At 43.1% G+C, this 23,853-nt stretch overlaps 1 protein-coding gene across 1 annotated transcript in view; it reads left to right on the top strand.

Moving 5' to 3' along the window:
* MRPL39 (mitochondrial ribosomal protein L39) overlaps positions 1-23,853 on the top strand; it is a 197,818-nt gene that overhangs the window by 63,129 nt on the left and 110,836 nt on the right. Inside the window, exon 3 of the mRNA XM_040338820.1 lies at positions 10,985-11,124. Within this exon, the coding sequence (XP_040194754.1) occupies positions 10,985-11,124 (140 nt within the window). The remainder of the gene's footprint in view (positions 1-10,984; positions 11,125-23,853) is intronic.

Here is a 23,853-nt window from a genome sequence, read left to right as displayed (position 1 = left end):
CACTGCCAATCATAAGTGGCTGAGGCATTTTTGCGATTCGGCACTGCATCGCTTTAACTGACAATTGCACGGTCGTGCAACGTGGTTCCCAAACAAAATTTTCCCCACAAATAGAGCTTTTTTTTTGGTGGTATTTGATCACTTCTGCGGTTTTTATTTTTTGCGCTATAAACAAAGAGTGAAAATTTGAAAAAAAAATGCAATATTTTTTTACTTTTTGCTATAATAAATATCCCCCAAATGTATATATATAAAAAAAAATTCAAAAAATTAAATTTTTCCTCAGTTTAGGCCAATATGTATTCATCTACATATTTTTTGTAAAAAAATCGCAATAAGCGTATATTGATTGGTTTGGGCAAACGTTATAGCGTCGACAAAATTTTTATATGGCATTTTTATATATTTATTTATAGTAATGGCGGTGATCAGTGATTTTTATCATGACTGTGATTTTGCGGCAGATACATCGGACACTTTTGACACGATTTTGGGACCATTGTCATTTATACGGCGAACAGTGCTATAAAAATCCTGTGTAAATTACACTGGCAGTGAAGGGGTTAAGCAGTAGGGGGCAAGGAAGGGGTTAAGTGTGTCCTAGGGAGTGATTCTAACTGTGTGGGGGCTGGGCTATATGTGACACGACACTGATCACTGCTCCCGGTGACAGGGAGCGGGCGATCAGTGTGCTGTCACAAGGCAAAACAGGGCACGGCCGCTAGGTGGCAGATTCAAAGTAACGTACCTGTACAATGCTTTGCCTGCTAGTGCCATTCTGCCGACGTATATGTCCGTTAGGCAGTCGGCACGCGGTTAAACATGGTCACAAAAGTAGACTAATCCTTTAACCTTTGTAAAGCTAGCCGTTTTGTTAGGCTCAAATTTTATATTTGGGGTGCAATAGTAAGTAATCCAAGGGGCCTATTTTCCAGCTTGCATTGTATTTGGATGCAAATACAGACTTTCTTCCAAGCCAGAACGCTTCTTATGGTGCTAGTGATTGCAACTCTCCATTGCAGAATTTTTCCAGTCCTGTTCACTTCATAAATGAAAGGCCACCGCACAAGCTTCCTTTTAATTAGGTGGGAGCTTCTTGGCGTCTTGACACCCATCCAGACGTGCAGTACTCTTGGCCAGCATAACCTCTAATATTAATGATTCATCAAGCTCCTCTGGCATTTAACCCTTTTACTGCTGCCGTATCTGACAGCGGCTCAGTAATGACATGTAAACAAACTTATGGCCTCATGCACACACACACACACACCAATGCAAATGTGCATTAAGAGCATGTGCATGTATTTAACGCTGATTGCACAACACATATAAGACGACATCACATACTCCAAAATGAGAGGAATAATTCTGTGGTAAACTTTTAAACTGATGAGCTGTAAAGGTTTTTTTTTAAGCGTCATATCATTTTAGCACAGAAAGTGGAATTTTAAATTAAACTAAAATAATGTGGTGTCCTGAGGGCATCATGCCATCATAGTTCACGATAGCTATAGAACAAAAGGGAACTTTAACCATAACCACCAGGAGATCAATGACTTAAAATACGTATCTAAAGTGGAACAAATGTCCATGAGAATTTTAATGCCTGACAAAAAAGGAAAAAAAATTATAATCAATATCATTCTCCAACTCTACAAGACTCTGGTCCAGCCACATCTGGAGTATGCCGTCCAGTTCTGGGCACCAGTCCTCAGGGGGGATGTGCCGAAACTGGAGAGGGTACAGAGAAGGGCAACAAAGCTAATAAATGGTCTGGAGGATCTCGGCTATGGGGAAAGGCTGCAAGCTTTGACCAGTCAATCCCAGCATTTCAAAAGTGAAAAAAATGTTTTTTTTGCATCGTATTAACAAAACAGAATGTGGGGATTGGCCATTGGGAGTTTTTTGTTTTATTTTTAATACTAGCTAGGCTTCAGGGTTGCCCAAATGGCCTAAAGGTATGCCATTAAAATTATGCTGTGGTCCCTTATCTGCATAGACCATATTCTGTAAAAGGTGCAATTCGCCTTTAACCACTTAAGCCCCGGACTATTTCGCTGGCCAAAGACCAGGCCACTTTTTGCGATTCGGCACTGCGTCGCTTTAACTGACAATTGCGCGGTCTTGGGGCGTGGCTCCCAAACAAAATTTACGTCCTTTTTTTTTTCCCCCCACAAATAAAGCTTTCTTTTGGTGAAATTTGATCACCTCTGTGGTTTTATTTTTTTGCGCTATAAAGAAAAATAGAGCGACAATTTAGAAAAAATTTCAATATTGTTTTACTTTTTGCTATTATATTTATATATATATATATATATATATATATATATATATATATATATATATATATATATATATATATATATATATATATATATATATATATATAAAACATCCTCAGTTTAGGCGGATACGTTTTCTTCTACATATTCTTGGTAAAAAAAAACACGCAATATGCGTTTATTGATTGGTTTGAGCAAAAGTTATAGGGGTAGATCCACAGAGCAAGTACGCCGGCGTATCTACTGATACGCCGGCGTACTTTCAAATTACCCGCGTCGTGCCTTTAGTTTGAATCCTCAAACCAAGATACGACGGCATCTGGGTTCGATCCGACAGGCGTACGGCTTCGTACGCCTTCGGATCTTAGATGCAACACTTCGGCGCCCGCTGGGTGGAGTTTGCGTCTTTTTCCACGTCGGGTATGCAAATTGGCTATTTCCGTCGATCCACGAACGTACGCGCGGCCGTCGCATTTTCTAACGTCGTCTGTAGTCGGCTTTTTCCGCCGTATAGTTAATGATGGTATTTTGCGGCGTATACATAGACTTGCCATGTTAAGTATGGCCGTCGTTCCCGCGTCGAAATTTGAATTTTTTTTTTTGGCGTAAGTCGTCCGTGAATCGGAATGGACGTAACTCACGTCTAAGTTAAAAAAAATGACGTCCTAGCGACGTCATTTAGCGCAATGCACGGCGGGAAATTTCAAAACAACGCATGCGCAGTTCATTCGGCGCGAGGACGCGCTTCATTTAAATGAAACCCACCCCCAACCCGCCCAATTTCAAATCCGCCGCCAGAAATGCACTACGCCGCCGTAACTTACGGCGCAAACTCGCTGAGGATTCGAAAATACGCCAGGTAAGGTACGGCGGCGTAGTGTATCTCTGATACGCTGCGCCGATCTACTTGTATGTGGATCTGGCCCATAGCGTCTACAAAATAAGAGATAGTTTTATGGCATTTTTATTTAATTTTTTTACTAGTAATGGCAGCGATCATCGATTTTTATCGTGACTGCGACATTATGGCGGACACATCGGACACTTTTGACACCATTTTTGCTATAAAAATGCATGGATTACTGTAAGGCTTCATTTCCACTGGCGTTTTTACAGCCACTGTTGTTAGCCTTTTTTACAGCTTAAAAACGCCTGTCCATGTTTATTTTGTTGAGCGTTTTTTAACGTCTGGCGTTTTTACAGCTCTATTCTGGAGCTTCAGAACGCCCTGGCCCTGCGTTTTTTTTACAGCTCAAAAACACCTATGCCATTTGCAGCTCAAAAACGCCTATGTGGGCATGATGCCATAGAATAACATGGACAGGCGTTTTTAAGCTGTAAAAAACGCTCAGAAAAGTGGCTGTAAAAACGTCAGTGGAAATGAAGCATAAAAATTACACTGGCAGTGGAGGGGTTAACCTGTAGAGGGCACTGAAGGGGTTGAGCGTGTCCTAGGGAGTGCTTCTAACTGTTAGGGGGCGTGGCTACGAGTGACATGTCACTGATCGCTGTTCCCGATTAGAGGGAACAGACGATCGGTGACATGTCACTAGGAAGAACGGGGAGGTGTTGTGTTTACACTGACATCTCCCCGTTCTTCAGCTCTGTGAACCGATCGCGGGACACCGGCGGACATAGAGTCCGCGGGCACGGTCACGGAGTTCGCGACAAGGTCGCGAGCCCGTCGCCGGCGGGAAATTCTGTCGACGTATAGGTTTGTGCGTCGGTCGGCAAGCGGTTAGGGAATGCTAAAGTGGCATCCATTAATACTGATTAACCACTTCCCGACCTCCTCATGTACATATACGTCAGCAGAATGGCACGGACAGGCACATGTACGTACCTGTACATCCTCTGCTAGACGTGGGTGGGGGGTCCGATCGGGACCCCCCCCCGGTACATGCGGAGGTCGGGTCCGCTCGGGGAGCGATCCGGGACGACGGCGCGGCTATTTGTTTTTAGCCGCGCCGTCGCGATCGCTCCCCCGAGCTGAAGAACGGGGAGAGCCGTGTGTAAACACGGCTTCCCCGTGCTTCACTGTGTCGGCGCATCGATCGCGTCATTCCCTTTATAGGGAAGACAAGATCGATGACGTCATTCCTACAGCCACACCCCCCTACACTAGTAAACACACACAAAGTAAACCCTAACTCCTACAGCGCCCCCTGTGGTTAACTCCCAAACTGCAACTGTCATTTTCACAATAAACAATGCAATTTAAATGCATTTTTTGCTGTGAAAATGACAATTGTCCCAAAAATGTGTCAAAATTGTCCGAAGTGTCCGCCATAATGTCGCAGTCACGAAAAAAATCGCTGATCGCCGCCATTAGTAGTAAAAAAAATAAAAATGCAAAAAAAACTATCCCCTATTTTGTAAACGCTATAAATTTTGCGCAAACCAACCGATAAACGATTATTGCGATTTTTTTTACCAAAAATAGGTAGAAGAATACGTATCGGCCTAAACTGAGGAAAAAAAAAATGTTATATGTTTTTGGGGGATATTTATTACAGCAAAAAGTAAAAAATATTGCATTTTTTTCAAAATTGTCGCTCTATTTTTGTTTATAGCGCAAAAAATAACCGCAGAGGTGATCAAATACCACCAAAAGAAAGCTCTATTTGTGGGGAAAAAAGGACGCCAATTTTGTTTGGGAGCCACGTCGCACGACCGCACAATTGTCTGTTAAAGCGACGCAGTCCCGAACTGTAAAAACCCCTTGGGTCTTTAGGCAGCAATATGGTCCGGGGCTTAAGTGGTTAAAAGGCCACTTAAGTGGGTCTTTAAGTGTTACTGGAATGTTGATGAATCGGGGCTAATGATTCCCACCTCAAGCTCTTGGACTTCTGGAAGAAACAATGGGGCAGTCTGGGTAAGATTTGTGAGTGCAGTGTATAGTTGGACGGCGCTCAGAATGCTCCCGGAGTTGCTGTGGTTGCCAAGAAGCAACATAATTTTTATTTTTTTCTGTTTTAAGAAAAATATAGCTGGAGATTGAAATGGATTTTTTTTATTTGCATTATATTACAGAATAGCTTGTTTTGAAATGAGAAAAAAATGAATTTCCTTTTACAAATAAAATAAGCTAGTGGTAAGAGAAGGGTTTAAGGTTCCCGGAATCTGCAGGTCCTCATTGGGCACGCAGCCTCACGAAACTACAAAGAATGGTGAAATGTTTTGCGCTGTATTGATTTTGCTTACAGATTAGAGTGGTTATTTAAAATGTACATTTGTGTCCCAGTATGGAGCCAGGTGGGCCTCCCTGCATATTGATGGCCACAATTAATCTTGTTTTGTCAGGTGCCCCAACATAATTAAAATTGATTGTTTTTGTTCTTAATGTACTGATCTCCCAATGTTCAGTGATAGGACGCGTGGCGTTCCATTGTCTATTGGTTCCTGACCTTGTGTAAGCTTTCAACAGATAAGGCGCAAGGGCTGGAGTGCTTTATTCCCAACCAGACACTTTCGTTGCTGGTTTTTAAAATCATAATGGATGTTTCACTCTATTTTACAGAAAATAGCTTCATTGTTGCCATTCAGGTTGGCTTTCTATTGGGGATAAAATAATAATTATTCTGAAATGCAGGGAAAACGAATGTGTATTGGATTTGGGTGTTAAATTGTCTCCACCAGACAAATAACAAACATCTTAACATTACCGTAATTATTTTATTGAAAAATTAAAAAAGACAAAACAGACATTGAGATTAAAACAATAGGGGAATAAAACTTGTTGGCTACTTCTATGTAATAATTAGAATTCTGTTTGACATGTTGTATACACCATTGTTTGTGTGTGTGTGTGTATATATATACCATATTTGCCGGTGTCTAAGGCGTCCGGGTGTATAAGACGACCCCCTAGATTTTTTGCCTGCACTCACCGTATAAGACGACCCCCCCCCCCTTCCGAGGCTTCATAGTTTTTCCTTCTGGAGCCATATTCTTCTTCATTCTTACTAGAGCTGGAGCCATATTCTTCTTCCTTCTTGCTGGAGCCAATCACGGCAAGCGATGTATTCTACACAGGGCCGGACTTACCATTGGGCTTGACTGGGCTCAAGCCCAGGGCCCCCCCCCTTTTTTATTTTTATATATATATATATATATATATATATATATATATATATATATATATTTTTTTATATATTTACTATTATTATTAAAGGGCCTAGGGGTCTCCAGGTGCCCCCGGATGGCAACCCACCTTTTTTATAAAAAAAAGTACATTTTTTATATATATATTTTTTTTTTTTATTAAAGGGCTCAGAGGTCCCCAGGGCCCCATGTGGCAACCCCCCCTTTTTTTATTTTTTTTAATAAATGTTTATTTTTTTATTAAAAGGCCCAGAGTTTCCCAGGGGCCCAGAGGTCCCCAGGGCCCCGGATGGCAACCTCCCTTTTTGTATGTATTTTTTATAAATGTTTGTTTATTTTTTTTATTATTAAAGGGCCCAGAGGTTTATTTTTTCTTTTCATTAAAAGGCCCAGAGGTCCCCAGGGCCCCGGGATGGCTACCCCCCTTTTTATTTTTTTATTTATTTATATATATATATATATATATATATATATATATATATATATATATATATATAATTTATTTGTTTTCTTCTTTATTTCTTCTTTTTTTTGTAAAGGCCCCCCCGCTTCTCAATTTCAGGCGGCAGCACCCCCCCTAGGTTCTCTGCTTCAGGGGGCCCATGCCTTAAGCTGTGCAAGGGGCCCCAAAATTCCTGATGGCGGCCCTGCGCATACCTCCCAACACGCACGGATTCTGTGGGACTTTCCCGCACAGACCGCTTCTTCCCGCAGTCCCGCAAAAGGGTTAATTTTCCCGCACTGCAAGAGGAGGCAGCACGGAAGCAGGAGGAACCGGAGTGGTGTGTTGAGGACTGTGGCTGCTGAAGGGAAGAAAGCCGACAGCCGGGCTAATGACAGTCTGTGGCCCCGGCTGCTGGCACAGGTGAGAGGCACTCCCCCCCCGCTCAACAACTTTAATGCACACCCCCCACTCAACTTTAATGCGCTCCCCCCCGCTCAACAACTTCAATTCCCCCCCCCCGCTCAACAACTTCGACCCCCCCCCCCAATTCTTGGCTCCAGGGGGCCCCTTCAACACTCAAGCCCAGGGGCCCCCACCACCCTAAGTCCTGCCCTGATTCTACATCCATATCGGCAAGCGATGTATCCATATCCAAGATTGGATATGTATCCATATCCAATCCATATCCATATCCAAGCAGGCTACAAAGCCTGCTTGGATATGGATAGGCATAGGCTGTAATATCATCAGCCTACGCCTCTCTGGCTCTCAAAGCCAATCCGAGCAGGCTACTTGTATGTAGCCTGCTGGGATTGGCAGAGGTTGTTACTCCAATCCGAGCAGGCTCTGTATTCATTTGAATACGTCGTTCACCGGGATTGGCTAAGCGGTATATACTGTATGTAGCCAAAGCTACATACAGTATTACTGCACATACAGCAGGCTTCTAAACAGATGACCGGGCATATAAGACGACCTCTGCTTTTTGGCCATTTTTTTTTAAGTGTAAAAGGTAGTCTTATACGCCAGAAAATAAAGTATATAAAAAAAAAATAGTGTGTATGTATATGTGTGTGTATATCAGGGTTTGACAAATTTGCTTGGAATCTAGGAGCCAGCTAAAAAAGTTAGGAGCCAGAGAACGCGCCCCGTCCCGACGAGCTTGCGCGCAGAAGTGAACACATACGTGAGTAGCGTCCGCATATGTAAACGGTATTCAAACCACACATGTGAGGTATCGCCACGATCGTTAGAGTGAGAGCAATAATTCTAGCCCTAGATCTCCTATGTAACTCAAAACATGCAACCTGTAGATTTTTTTTTTTAAATGTCGCCTATGGAGATTTTAAAGGGTAAAAGTTTGTTGGCATTCCACGAGCGGACGCAATTTTGAAGCGTGACATGTTGGGTATCAATTTACTTGGCGTAACATTATCTTTCACAATATAAAAAAAATTGTGATAACTTTACTGTTGTCTTATTTTTTAATTAAAAAAAGTGTAGTTTTTTTCCCAAAAAAGTGCGCTTGTAAGACCGCTGCGCAAATACGGCGTGACAGAAAGTATTGCAACGATCGCCATTTAATTCTCTAGGGTGTTAGAATAAAAAATATATATAATGTTTGGGGGTTCTAATTAGAGGGAAGGAGATGGCAGTGAAAATAGTAAAAATTACATATTAGAATTTCTGTTTAACTTGTAATGCCAACGGCCACCACCAGATGGCGCCAGCTGACAGAAATAAGAGCTTGGGACTTCACAAAGCCGCAGCCTCAATTACCGGCCGACACAGGATCCTGTGCCTCCGTGCTCCCCCCACCACGCGATCGCGGTGGGCCCGTGGCGGCCGGTAATTGAGGCCACTGCTTCGCGGCCTTGTGAAGTCCCAAGCTCTTATTTCTGTCAGCTGGCGCCATCTGGTGGTGGCTGTTGGCATTACAAGTTAAACAGAAATTCTAATACGTAATTTTTACTATTTTCACTGCCATCTCCTTCCCTCTAATTAGAACCCCCAAACATTATATATATTTTTTATTCTAACACCCTAGAGAATTAAATGGCGTGGAATGATGTGGAAGTGTTCTGGGTCTTCCGAGGATCCCGCACACCAGCATTCTTAAATACATTTTTTGCAGAAAATGGAGGTAGAGGAAGAGGGTTTCCTCAAAGTACCATTTTCTTTTCTCTCTCCTCCTTAGCTGTCAACTTTTAATATCCTTTAAATTGCAATTTCCCTTTTTTATTCTCAAAGCATTGAATTAATGCAAACACTGTTTAGGGAAAGATAAAAAATAAAAAAAAAATCATTTATTTGGCCAAACGTTTAAAAATGTTGCTCACCTTTCAATTTGTCCCCATCACTGAAAAATGCTTCTTGCGCTATAAACAAAAATAAAGCGACAATTTTGAAAGAAAAACTACGGTATATTTTTTACTTTCTGCTGTAAAAACCTATCCAATAAAAATGTTTAAAAAAAATCAAATTTCTTCATAAATTTATGCCACTATGTATTCTGCTACATAATATGTGGTAAAAAAGATTGCAGTTGTATTGCCCGCTTGGTCATTTTTTTACCTACAGGTAAGCCTATAATAAGGCTTGCCTGTAGGTAAAATTAATATTGCCTAAACCTGCATGGTTTAGGACAGGGGTCTCCAAACTGTGGCCCTTTGCTAGCCTTTATCCGGCCCTTGGGGCACTATTTCTCCCACTGATATGAGGCACTATTTCTCCCACTGACACCAACAATGGGCACTATTTCTTCCACCGATACCAATAATGGGATACAATTTCCCCTACTAATAAGGGCACTACTCCTCCTCCTATTGACCACCAACCCTAAGGCCATATTTGTTCTTAATGATGCTGGGCCCATGAAATTTTCTGCCCCCCGCTGGCCACAATTCGGCCCTCCTAAAGTCTGAAGGACAATAAACTGGCCCTTTGTTTGAAAAGTATGGAGACCCCTGGTTTAGGAGATATTCACCCTTCATGCAGCTTTAAGCATTCTAGCACACTCTAATACAGGGGTTGACAAATTTGCTTGGAATCTAGGAGCCAGCTAAAAAAGTTAGGAGCCAGAAAACGCACCTCGTCCCGACGAGCTTGCGCGCAGAAGCGAACACATACGTAAGCAGCGGCCGCATATGTAAATGGTGTTCAAACGCAATTTTGAAACGTGACATGTTGGGTATGAATTTACTCGGCGTAACATTATCTTTCATAATATTAAAAAAAATGGGGATAACTTTACTGTTGTCTTATTTTTTAATTAAAAAAAGTGTAATTTTTTCCCAAAAAAGTGCGCTTGTAAGACCGCTGCGCAAATACGGCGTGACAGAAAGCATTGCAATGATCGCCATTTTATTCTCTAGGGTGTTAGAACCCCCAAACATTATATATATTTTTTATTCTAATTAGAGGGAAAAAGATGGCAGTGAAAATAGTGAAAAATGACATTAGAATTGCTGTTTAACTTGTAATGCTTAACTTGTAATACCAACGGCCACCACCAGATGGCGCCAGCTCACATCTGGTGGTAATAACTTGTAATACCAACGGCTCACCACCAGATGGCACCAGCTTTTTTTTTGTTTTTGCCCACCTTCCAAGCCAAGTCGCCAGGACACTATTTCTAGTCGCCATGGCGACCTGGCGCCCGGGATTTGTCGATCCCTGCTCTAATATGATGGCCATTCCGATGAAATCCAAAGAATATTAGGTATCCATGTAGCATATGGGCTCGAGTTTGTTAAAATATAATGTCAGAATATTGGATTCTGCCGCCATATATCATTTTATTTTAAAATATTATATTTAATATATTTACATTTTGTAATGCAGAAAAGCACTGGTTTCCCTGCAGCTTTCCGAGAATAAATCCCTCTCCAGAAATGTTGTAAATGTTATATTTGAAGTTAGGGAAACAAACCAACTTTGTAAATCCGACGTCCCCACCCGGCTCCCATATGCTTGTACTGGCTCTCAAAGTATCTGTTACATGCAATTTTATCAAAGATTAGTTGTCTACAGCTTCCTCATATCAATAGTAATATGTCAGCATAACCTGTACATTGTACATACGGATGGTAAAATATGATTCACCTTTCTCCGTGATCAGATGTCATGTTTGGCTTTTACTGTTTCTTTCCAGATCTCAGTGAATGGTACGTTGCGAAGGCTGCGCTCGCCCTGGTGGACGGTGAGGTTTGGGATATGTATAAACCTCTCACTAAATCCTGTAATATCCAGTTTCTTACCTTCAAAGACGAAGATCCAGAAGAAGTCAATAAGGTCAGTAGACATTTATTGTCAGTGCTTTCATTCCTTCAATATAAGATGTTTTACCTTTGATGGGAAGCACACACTGGTTAGCGATGTGACTGTTTGTTTCGGGAATCCTACATCTTCTAAAGTTGGTTTAGTGCCCAGAGGTTATTAAAGTCTAGGTGATCAGGGGTCATATATAAAATAGTGTATGGGCTCAGAGGTCATATATAACATAGTGTGTGGGCTCAGGGGTCATATATAAAATAGTGTATGGGCTCAGGGGTCATATATATAAAATAGTGTATGGGCTCAGAGGTCCTATATAAAATAGTGTATGGGCTCAGGGGTCATATATAAAATAGTGTGTGGGCTCAGGGGTCATATATAAAATAGTGTGTGGGCTCAGGGGTCATATAAAATAGTGTGTGGGCTCAGGGGTCCTATATAAAATAGTGTGTGGGCTCAGGGGTCCTATATAAAATAGTGTGTGGGCTCAGGGGTCATATATAAAATAGTGTGTGGGCTCAGGGGTCATATATAAAATAGTGTGTTGGCTCAGGGGTCATATATAAAAAAGTGTGTGGGCCCAGGGGTCATATATAAAATAGTGTGTGGGCTCAGGGGTCATATATAAAATAGTGTGTTGGCTCAGGGGTCATATATAAAAAAGTGTGTGGGCCCAGGGGTCATATATAAAATAGTGTATGGGCTCAGGGGTCCTATATAAAATAGTGTGTGGGCTCAGGGGTCATATATAAAATAGTGTATGGGCTCAGGGGTCATATATAAAATAGTGTGTGGGCTCAGGGGTCATATATAAAATAGTGTGTGGGCTCAGGGGTCATATATAAAAAAGTGTGTGGGCCCAGGGGTCATATATAAAATAGTGTGTGGGCTCAGGGGTCATATATAAAATAGTGTGTTGGCTCAGGGGTCATATATAAAAAAGTGTGTGGGCCCAGGGGTCATATATAAAATAGTGTATGGGCTCAGGGGTCCTATATAAAATAGTGTGTGGGCTCAGGGGTCATATATAAAATAGTGTATGGGCTCAGGGGTCATATATAAAATAGTGTATGGCAGGGTTTGACAAATTTGCTTGGAATCTAGGAGCCAGCTAAAAAAGTTAGGAGCCAGAAAACGCACCCCGTCCTGACAAGAGCTTGCACGCAGAAGCGAACACATACGCGAGCAGCGCCCGCATATGTAAACGGTGTTCTAACCACACATGTGAGGTATCGCCGCGATTGGTAGAGCGAGAGCAATAATTCTAGCCCTAGACCTCCTCTGTAACTCAAAACATGCAACCTGTAGATTTTTTTAAACGTCGCCTATGAAGATTTTAAAGGGTAAAAGTTTGTCGGCATTCCACGAGTGGATGCAATTTTGAAGCATGACATGTTGGGTATGAATTTACTTGGCGTAACATTATCTTTCATAATATTAAAAAAAATGGGGATAACTTTACTGTTGTCTTATTTTTTAATTAAAAAAAGTGTAATTTTTTCCCAAAAAAGTGCGCTTGTAAGATCACTGCGCAAATACGGCGTGACAGAAAGTATTGCAACGATCGTCATTTTATTCTCTAGGGTGTTAGGATAAAAAACATATATAACGTTTGGGGGTTCTAATTAGAGGAAAGAAGATGGCAGTGAAAATAGTGAAAAATTACATTAGAATTGCTGTTTAACTTGTAATGCTTAACTTGTAATACCAAGGGCCACCAACAGATGGCGCCAGCTCACACAAGGAAGAGCTGGGGACTTTTTTTTTTTGCCCACCTTCCAAGCCAAGTCGCCAGGACGCTATTTCTAGTCGACATTGGCGACCGGAATTTGTCGAGCCCTGGTGTATGGGCTCAGGGGTCATATATAAAATAGTGTATGGGCTCAGGGGTCATATATATAAAATAGTGTATGGGCTCGGGTCATATATAAAATAGTGTGTGGGCTCAGGGGTCATATATAAAATGGCGTGTGGGTTTAGGGGTCCTATATAAAATAGTGTATGGGCTCAGAGGTCCTATATAAAATAGTGTGTGGGCTCAGAGGTCCTATATAAAATAGTGTATGGGCTCAGAGGTCCTATATAAAATAGTGTATGGGCTCAGAGGTCCTATATAAAATAGTGTATGGGCTCAGAGGTCCTATATAAAATAGTGTATGGGCTCAGAGGTCCTATATAAAATAGTGTATGGGCTCAGGGGTCCTATATAAAATAGTGTATGGGCTCAGGGGTCCTATATAAAATAGTGTATGGGCTCAGGGGTCCTATATAAAATAGTGTATGGGCTCAGGGGTCATATATAAAATAGTGTATGGGCTCAGAGGTCCTATATAAAATAGTGTATGGGCTCTGAGGTCCTATATAAAATAGTGTATGGGCTCTGAGGTCCTATATAAAATAGTGTATGGGCTCAGGGGTCCTATATATAATAGTGTATGGGCTCAGGGGTCATGGCCTAGAGCAGTGTTTCAATTTTTTTTCAGTCAATGCACCCATTGAAATCCTGCACAATCTCTAGGCATCCCAAATGTTAAAAAAAAAAACGAAATTGATAGTTTTACATAATGTAGCAGCATCCACACATGGCAGACACCCAACATTAGAGGTGATTTATTCTTACAAAGCAAATACACATTTGCACACAGGTACTAATTGACATTCCAGCGTTTTGTCTTCGCAATCGGTTTCTCTCCCTTACCCGGCTCATGTGACCCCCCTGTGCTGGTGTAGAGGGGCATAGGAGTAGCAAACAAGGATGTTGTGCAGGCACCCAACGTCCTACTTATCAACCAATGACATCAAATGGTTCTTAGGATACCAGCGGCTGGCCCATGCAGTGTTTAAAGTGGTTATAAAGGTTGTATTTTTATTTTTTTTAAATAACAAACAATGTCATACTTGCCTTCATTGTGCTGTTCGTTTTGCACAAAGTGGCCCCCAGATCTTGCTGTTCTGGGGTGTCTCGGCTCCTTCCCGCAATAGCTAACCTCCTAGGGAAGCTCTCTCCTGAGTGGGTTACCTTGCGGGCACGCTCCCGTCTTATACACTCTGCGTCCATAGACACAGAGTGTATGTCTTTTCCCCGGTCGCCGCGTCATTGGATTTGATAGCAGTTGGAGACAATAGCTGTGCTGCTATCAATCTATCCAATCAATGTGGAGAAGAGGACGCTGGGGACGAGCCGAGCAGATGAACGGGCTCAGGTAAGTAAAACAGGTGCACTGGGGGGGCAGTCATTGCCAGGTGTTTTTTCACCTTAATACATGGGATGCATTAAGGTGAAAAAACACGAATCTTTACAACCACTTTAAGGTTGTAGTGCTGCACAATGAAAACATTTGTGTAACTAAAAGGCAGGCTTCATCCACCCGCTGGCTTGTTGGCAATTTGGGGTACTTTTTAGGCATTTTTTAAAGGCATCCCTGCAAAACCCAGAAGGCACCCTGGTTGCAAAATTTTGAGGGGAACCTCCACGCCCAAATTTTAAAAAGAAATGGCATTTGGGTCCCCCAAAATTCATACCAGACCCTTATTCAAGCATACAGGGGGGTGCGATGAGCGAGCGCCCCCCCCCCCCTTAACCATGCCAAGCTACATTCCCTCAACATGGTAGGGTGCTTTGGCGCAGGGGGGGCTCTGCCCCCAACCCAAAGCACTTTGTCCCCATGTCGATGGGGACAAGAGCCTCTTCCCCACAACCCTGGATGGTGTTTGTGTTGGTCTGCAGGCAGGGGGCTTATCGGAATCTGGAAGCCTCCTTTAACAAGGGGCCCCCCCAGATCCCACCCCCCGTGTGAATGAGTAAGAGTACATTGTACACCTGGGGTGCCAACATCGCAAAGGGGCAGTGCCACCAGGTGACGTTGCTGTGTGGCCCCTCCGCTTACCTATTTAATAACTGTCAAACGGTGGAGCTGGCAGACGGCTGTAGCCTTCATCGTGGGCGGAGCCTTTTTATTTCTTTGGGTCTGGTGAAAAAGGGGAGGGGCAAGATCTTCTTAAAGGGGCCTTCCAGATTCCGATAAGACCCCTGCCTGCAGACCCCTGGAACCACCGCCCAGGGTTGTGAGGAAAAGGCCCTTGTCCCTTGCCCCTAAATATCCCCCATGTTGAAGACATGGCCTGGTATGGGGGCATAACGCTGTGTTTTTTTTTAAATTTATTTTATTTTGATGTGAACCAACTCCATAAAAAGCCGGTTTAATTCACATGTCATGCGATTTAAAACACCCAATTCACATGACATGTGAAAGAACATTGCTTTCTATTGTGCCTGTTCACATATCCGGTGCGAATTGAGAGTCCTGTGAGTTTTCTGAGCAGTGCAGTCCAACTCGGGTGCAAATTCAGGCCCATTGACTTCTATGGGAATGCTTCTGAATTGCACATGTCATTCAGTTGTGAACAGGATAAAATCCGTACCTGATCAAAAACTGACCTGAAATGCTCAACTACTTTGTCAATTAGCTGTAAAAAAGGAGCTTCAAATCGCACCGCACATGTGTAAACCCCGTCTAAAGCTCTATTTAACCCTAAACCAAAAATGTAATATAGTGCAGCTTTCCTAGATGTGGTGGCTGCATTTGTTTTTTCTTTTTTTTTTTTGGTCTTCCCTCTGTTTTCACCTGATGATGATCTGAGCAATAACACACCTCCTGTATTAGAGTGCCTACACTCTCTGGATTCAGGATCTCCGAACTTTCTAAACAAAGGGCCAGTTTCCTGTTCTTTTGGATTTTAGGGGGGCCGGAGTGTAGCCAGTGGGAGTAGAAAATGTCCTGGCATCAGTGGGGGTAAACGGCGCTCAATCTTCAGCATTAGGGGGAGAAATGGTGCCCTATCATTGGTGTCAGTGGTAGGAATAGTAACGTATCATTGGTATCAGTGGTAGGAATGGTAACGTATCATTGGTGTCAGTGGTAGGAATGATGACGTATCATTGGTGTCAGTGGTAGGAATGGTAACGTATCATTGGTGTCAATGGTAGGAATAGTAACGTATCATTGGTGTCAGTGGTAGGAATGGTAACGTATCATTGGTGTCAGTGGTAGGAATGGTAACGTATCATTGGTGTCAGTGGTAGGAATGGTAACGTATCATTGGTGTCAGTGGTAGGAATAGTAACGTATCATTGGTGTCAGTGGGAGGAATGGTAACGTATCATTGGTGTCAGTGGTGGGAATGGTAACGTATCATTGGTGTCAGTGGTGGGGATGGTAACATATCATTGGTGTCAGTGGTAGGAATGGTAACGTATCATTGGTGTCAGTGGAAGGAGTAGTGCCCCAAGGGCCAGAGAAGGGCAAGCAAAGGGCCACATATGGCCCCCGAGCCACAGTTTGGAGACCCTTGCTCTATATGAAGACTCAACACAGCTACCTTTTGGACAGCAGATTTAGATACACTAACAAGTTGAAGCCAAACTCCAGCTAACACTTTATAAGCAGTCACAGCAAGAGTTTTTTTTTCCTTTTGGGGAAAAAGTTTTACATACATATATTGTAAGCACCCCTGTCAGTAATAAATGGTCTCAGCCCCCTAACTGCTACATCTGCAAGACAACGGATGTACTGGCAGGATCACCAGGTAAAAATAAAGGAGGGAAAACCTAAAAAAAGGAAACAAATGCAGCCATCGCATCTAAAAATTGGTAAGCTGCAATATGTTTGCTTTTGGGTTTAATACCGATATAAATCATTTTTTTTATAAACCCTTTAGCTTGCATGTGATCAAAGCTTACATGGTGATTACATGATTGATAACCACTCTTAAAAACATTACTGAAGACCAGAGCTATCAGTGACTGGCAGCTTTGGAAGCTAGTGACCACGCAGAGTGTAAAAATGGATTATAGAAATTACCATATTCTAAGCAATGGGCATTGTGTAGGGAGAAATCAATCTACAGGTTGCAGGCAGTAAAGGCGTTAAAAAGGTATGAAAAGAGAAGAGTTAAATTAATAGCTTGAGCTCTTTTTCTGTAAATCTATCTCATTTTTGCAGCATGCAGATTCCCCTCTGTACTCCCTAATGGATTGCATATGGAATTTACTGATAAATCTATAGGAAAGGCTCCTTTGGGTAGCTCTAGGCCAGGTGCACATAAATGAAAAGAATAAAATAATGCACATGAATCACACACCACCTTATTGCCCTGTGTTTTATGGGGGCTGTCCGGAACAAGATAAGTTCTAGGCACAAACCTAAGTGGACCTATAGGAATTTAAAGACTTAAAGGGTCACTAAAGGAATTTTTTTTTTTTAGCTGAAATGACTGTTTACAGGGCATAGAGACATAATAGTTAACTGATTCCTTTTAAAAATGATTAAAAATTGATAAAAAAACAATCATATAATGTGCCTGCAGTGTAGTTTCGTTTTTGCTGTTGTTTGCTGGTTCTCTGATGTACAGAGAGCCACTAGAGGGCAGTCAGCCAATAGAGAGCAGTGATACTTTGTCTAAAACTCCTCAGCACCAATCCAGTTTCGTTTTACACACAATAATCACATTAGTGACCACCGTGAGAAATCTCCCAGCACTGTGGTTATCAGGAAACAGGCAACCAGGAAGTGTCCAGAACAGAGAGGATTTACAGCAACATCAAAGCAAAAACGAACAATGAGGACATGAAACCAGGACTGCAGTAAGGTAAAGGAAGCTATTTAGCTAAAAAAAAAAATTCCTTTAGTGACCCTTTAAGGATAGTGAATGGAAGAGATGGGTCTTAAAACACTTCAACAACGTTCTTAGAGTTTCTCTCTTAGTGATACTATATACACAGGGCTAGATTCAGCAAGAATTTACGCCGGCGTATCTATAGATACGCCGCGTAAATTCAAAGCTGTGGCGGCGTATCTTATTTCTGTATTCAGAAAGCAAGATACGCCGAAATTAGGCTAAGATCCGACTGGCGTAAGTCTCTTACGCCATCGTATCTTGGGGTGCATATTTACGCTGGCTGCTAGCTGGCACTTCCGTTGTTTTCGGCGTAGAATATGCAAATGCCCTAGATACGCCGATTCACAAACGTACGTGCGCCCGGCGGAATTTTTTACGTCCGCGTAAGGCTTTTTCCGGCGTAGCGTTGCTCCTGCTTCTATGAGGCGTACGCAATGTTAAATATGGACGTCGTTCCCGCGTCAAATTTTTAATTTTTTACGTCGTTTGCGTAAGTCGTTCGCGAATAGGGCTGGACGTAATTTACGTTCACGTCGAAAGCATTGACGATTTGCGGCGGAATTTCGAGCATGGGCACTGGGATTCTTTCACGAACGACGCATGCTAGCCCACACTGTTTAAAGTGGTTCTAAAGGCAGAATTTTTTTTTTTTTTTTTATCTTGATGCATTTTATGATAAAAAGCCTTCTGTGTGCCCCCCTAATACTTACCCGAGCCCCCGTTTCGATCCAGCGATGTTGCACAAGAGCCTTGGCCTTCCAGGGACTCTCCTTGATTGGCTGAGACAGCAGCGGGTGCCATCGTCTGTCAGTAAACCAGTGAGGAGAAAAAAAGGGCGGGGCAGCGGCTCAGGTGCCCCCATCTAAGCTGCTTGCTGTGGGGGCACTTGGCAAGAGGGAGGGACCAGGAGTGCCAGCGAGGGACCTGAGAAGAGGAGGATCCAGGCTGCTCTGTGCAAAACCACTACACAGAAGAGATAACGTGTTTGTTATTTTTAAACAAAAGACAATGAGACTTTAGTATCACTTTATAGGGTAGGCTCACCTTTACAGAAAAATCAGTAAGGTGAACTTAGACAGGACCCCCTCCTCCAACCCAAAAAATGGAACCTCCGATTTAAGGGAAGGTGTCCCCCTGACATGCTACATTTGGCATGTCATTTTTTTTTGGGGGGGGGGGGGGGGGCGCAAACCCTCTTTTTAAAGGGTTTCGGCTCCCAATTCCTCCCAGGGCACCGCGGCGCCCACAGTGACAATACTGGCACCACGAAGAGGTGGCGGAGATGAGCGTGGCTTCGCTCCCCCGCATCTCTGGGACATGTAAGTGTCCGATTATTAAAAGTCAGCAGTTGCAAAATTTGTAGCTGCTGACTTTTAATATTTATTATTTTTAATAGGAACTCTACTTTAAGGCTACACATGGGCTGGGTATTAGCCGGTTGGACATTCGGCCAGTGTGTACAGCAACCTGTCTGACAGAAACAGGTATGCTGGAAAACCAGCTGCCGATCAGAATCCGATCAGTGCTTGCAGCCAAGGGGGGGGGGGGAAGTCCCTCCTATCAGGACACAGTATCTCAGCTGGGAGATCTCTATACTAACATTGCATAGTTAGTACAGCAAGCTCCTCATTTTTTTCCGTTTGCTGGGTTTATAAAAAAAAAAACTACCTGTGTGTACAAGGCTTTACTCCCAGCTCCTCTACCCCTGCTATCATTTCCCTTGCTCTTTTATACTGACAATTAGTGGACTGTCAAATCGCCAAAGTATACATAGAACAAATCGGAATGGTATTATATGGAGGCAACCGTCACAGTGACCACTCTATTCTTCCCCACAACCTCTGGGGCTGTCATCTTTTTTCTCTTAAAGCGGGGGTTAACCCCAAAAAAACACATTTTTAACATTAGATTGAGGCTAATTGTGGAAGCACAATCTGTATTTTTTTTTTAAAGCGGTGGTTCACCCTCCTTCACATCATTAGACCATTACATTCGGCATCGTAGCGCGAGCTACGGTATGCCGGTCTTAAATTTTTAATCCCCGTACTCACTGTGCTATCGATGATTGAAGAATCGACTCCCGCGGGGAATGGGCGTGCCTATGGAGAGGGAGGATGATTGACGGCCGGCTCTGGCACGTCACGCTCCCCGAAGACAGCCGGAGTAGGTCTCGGCTATTCACGGCGCCTGCGCACAGGCTATGCGCAGGCGCCGTGAATAGCCAAGCCTATTTCGGCTATTTCGGGAGAAGCGTGACGTGCCAGGGCCGGCCGTCAATCACCTTCTCTCACCATAGGAACGCCCATTCCCCGGATTCTTCAATCATCGATAGCACAGTGAGTACGGGGATAAAAAATGTAAGACCGGCATACCGTAGCTCGCGCTACGATGCCGAATGTAATGGTCTAATAAAAAAAAACATTTTTTTTTTTAACAGGGTGAACCCCCCGCTTTTAAATCAATGCAGTACATACCTTTTTAGAGATAGATGTTCTCTGCGGCTTACGGGTATGGACTGCGGGACTGGGCGTTCCTATTTGATTGACAGGCTTCTGACCGTCGCATACAGCGCGTCATGAGTTGCCGAAAGTAGCCGAACGTCGGTGCGCAGGCGCCGTATAGAGCCGCACCGACGTTCAGCTTTTTTCGGTGACGCGATGTATGCGACGGTCGGAAGCCTGTCAATCAAATAGGAACGCCTAGTCCCGCAGTCCATACCCGGAAGCCGCGGAGAACATCTATCTCTAAAAAGGTATGTACTGCATTGATTTAAAAAAAAAAAAACACCCGATTGTGCTTCCCACAATTAGCCTCAATCTAATGTTAAATATTTTTTTTCGGGTGAACCCCGCTTTAATGTCAGGAAAATTTGTCAGACGTGATTCATCATGCGGATAGCAGAGGAACAAAGCAGCAGACAGAAATGACACTTGGTGCTCTTGAATGAGACAAGTACACATTATAGACAGTGATGGCGAACCTTGGCACCCCAGATGTTTTGAAAGTACATTTCTCATGATGCTCAACTACACCACAGAGTGCATGAGCCTCATGGCAAATGTAGTTCTAAAACATCTGGGGTGCCAAGATTCGCCATCACTGTAGAGGGATCTGCTTTGTTCACATTTCATGACTGAGGTTTACAACCACTTTAAAGAGTAACAACACTTTTGTTGAGGGGGAAAAAACATTCCCCCTCTGGGTGATCTATGTACATTGCAGGGATTTTACCAAACTCGATTGCAGATTCCTTACTTTTAAGAAATCCCTGTGTGTTATTCTGTGTCCATGTGCTCAGTGAATCTAATGGGAGTCGTTTCATAATTATCAGCTCCTGCACCTGCAGGGCTCTAATGAGAAAATTGCAGGGTCTGATTTCCTATTGAGAGTAATTTCACCAAAAAATGACATTTTTGTTGGAGAGGATGCTTGATCTGTAGACTTCTGGGGAAATCTGTGAGCCAATCGCACAGCAGGAAATTATGTTTCTGGGGGGAGGGGGGGTGGTCTGTACACATTCTGTGTACAGAACACCTCCAGGCTGCTATATTGCATTTTACAGAAAATTACAGAACTGCAGATGGAAAAGGAAAGGTCATTTTTAATATTTAATTACTATTTGACTTGTGTCGCAATTGTATAAGCTATATTATAATTTTTCTTTTTATTTGCTATTTTTTCCCACCACGAAAGTGGAGTTCCACTTTAATCTTTCTGGGACGGTAGAGGGGGAGAGTAGGAGAGGGATACAGAGAAATGCTGTCAGTGGTGGCTTATCATCAACAATAGTCATTTGGACAGGTTGATCTGCGCCTCCTTAGTCTATTTGGTTCCCACAGGCCAAGAGATTGTCCATTGATCTGGACATTTTTCATCTCTTTCCATCTCACATCTTTCTTTCACATCACGGCAAGGTACCTTTTTTAGTTTTTGTCTATGTGAACCCATCCGTAATATATGTTGGAAGGCCATGCTGGGCCTGTTTGTGCATACTGATCTAGTGGTCTACACTTTCTTTGTCTGCGATAAACAAAGCATCAATAGAAGGAACTAGTACCTGATCCATACTAGACAATCGACTTCTCTTTCTTTATGATCGATAGAACAGTCAGAATGAATCAGACCTCCGGTGAGATTGCTCTTCTACAATCCCCTCTTCCAGTAGGCCTCCCTTTGTGGAGGGTATTGGCTAGGGGCTCCTAGGGCGTCATGTGGACATGTATTTATATGCTGATTAGAGACGATGGACCAGAGCTGATTTTTGCGCTCACAAATGAGAAGACATTGTAAGAAAAGCGCTCTTGATTTCAGAGGACTCGCGTAGATGCTTAAACACATATGTGCTTCCTAATTTTAGATTTCCTAATGGCAAATATGTACACCTGAGAGATATTTGTCTGAGCATATTAAATGATGAACAGGAGGAAACCAGCTACTCCAATTAGTTCCTAATGCATTCGGAGGATTGGGACTTTTCATTTCCAATGAACATCACAAACTGCAGCTATGAGTTACAATCTCGCTACATGCTATGTGCCGCATTATTTACCAGCTATGTGCAACGCCGTTACTTTACAACAAATCTGTCGCTGGAAAGAATTTTTCTTCCTCGCCTTTCACAGTAACCATTTGTTACAACAGTAAGGCCTCTTGCTGCACACAGACGTAATCATTTGACTGATGTTTATACTCCGGATCGTGCAGGGCCGTCTTTAATGTTGCTTGGACCCTGGGCAAAACATTTTCTTGCCCCCCCCCCCCATGCAATTTTCCTCTCCACCTGCTCTGAGGCTGCATTCACACCTTGGCGTAGGCGATTTGCGGCGGTATTTGCCGCGACAAATTGCAGCGTTTTCCCCCACGATTTGCCGCGACAAAACGTGCGTTTTTCCCCACGGTTTTGTACAGGTCATTGGCATCAATGTAAAACGCCCGATTTGCGCGTCAAAAAAGGGTCCGGGACTTGTTTGAAATTCAGGCGTTCGGCGTTTGAGATGTGAACCATCTCCATAGAGAATAATGTTATTTTTCCCCTCTAGCGTCTTTGAGCGTCGCGCTTCAGGCGACAAAACCTACAGGTGTGAATGCAGCCTGAGACATACAATAAATATCAGCTAGACTTAAAATCGGTTTTCTGTATCAGATCAGGTGATTGCGATTGGTAGCCAGAGGTTACAGCATATCATTACCACTTACTGGTTGCTACAGGTTACAGCACACATTACAGCTCACTGATTAGTTGCTAGAGGTTACAGCACATGATTTCTTCTTGTTGATTGGTTGCTAGAGATTATTGTACAGTAATTCTGCTCACTGGTTGCTAGAGGTTACAGCACATCATCTCGTCACTGCAGAGGTGCATGATATACATATGAATGCCGCCGGCCTCAGCTATTTACATATAAATGCCACCGCTATTTACATGTAAACACAGGGTCTGCAGGTGAGTCATCTGTACACAACAATAGGGCTGAGCTGGGCAGCTTTATTACTAGCACTTCACACTGAGATATCAGGACACAGCAAAGGACTAAAAATTCAAGGGACAAGAATTTAAAATGGGATAGTTGGCAAGTATGAGGCAGCTGCTCTGAGCCCCACAACGACGACAGGGCCTAGGGCAGCTTCCCCTTTTGCCCTGCCTTAAAGACGGCCCTGAGTTAAATGTTCTGTAAAGATCTTGCATATACACAGATATAGGCATGTAAACATATGCGTAAAATTCTTCTTCTTGTTTCTAGTGTTGCGATATTCACGCGTATACGTGCTTAGGCCCCTTGCATACAGGGTGGGATCCATTGGAGTCTGCCTGTTCACTGGAGAATCTGTCTGCTGATCCCTGCTGAGCAGCAAGCGAATAGCTGGTCTGTGTCTGCTTCTCTTATGCAAAGCAGACACAGTCGCATGTAAATGGACAACTAGTGGATTTATACCCGACTGCGATCCAATCTGGAATGGAACAGATCCCTATCCAACTGTTTTCACAGAATAGGATCAGATGGGGTGTTAACAAATGCATGTCTGTTGACACTCGCCGCTCCATAGAGGAGACCGAAAGGTCCAGTCGGG

The sequence above is a fragment of the Rana temporaria genome, chromosome 2 (genome assembly GCF_905171775.1).
Source record: "Rana temporaria chromosome 2, aRanTem1.1, whole genome shotgun sequence".
Taxonomy (NCBI): domain Eukaryota; kingdom Metazoa; phylum Chordata; class Amphibia; order Anura; family Ranidae; genus Rana; species Rana temporaria.
Note: the sequence above shows the minus strand (reverse complement) of the source record. Positions and strands in the feature narration are given on the sequence as shown.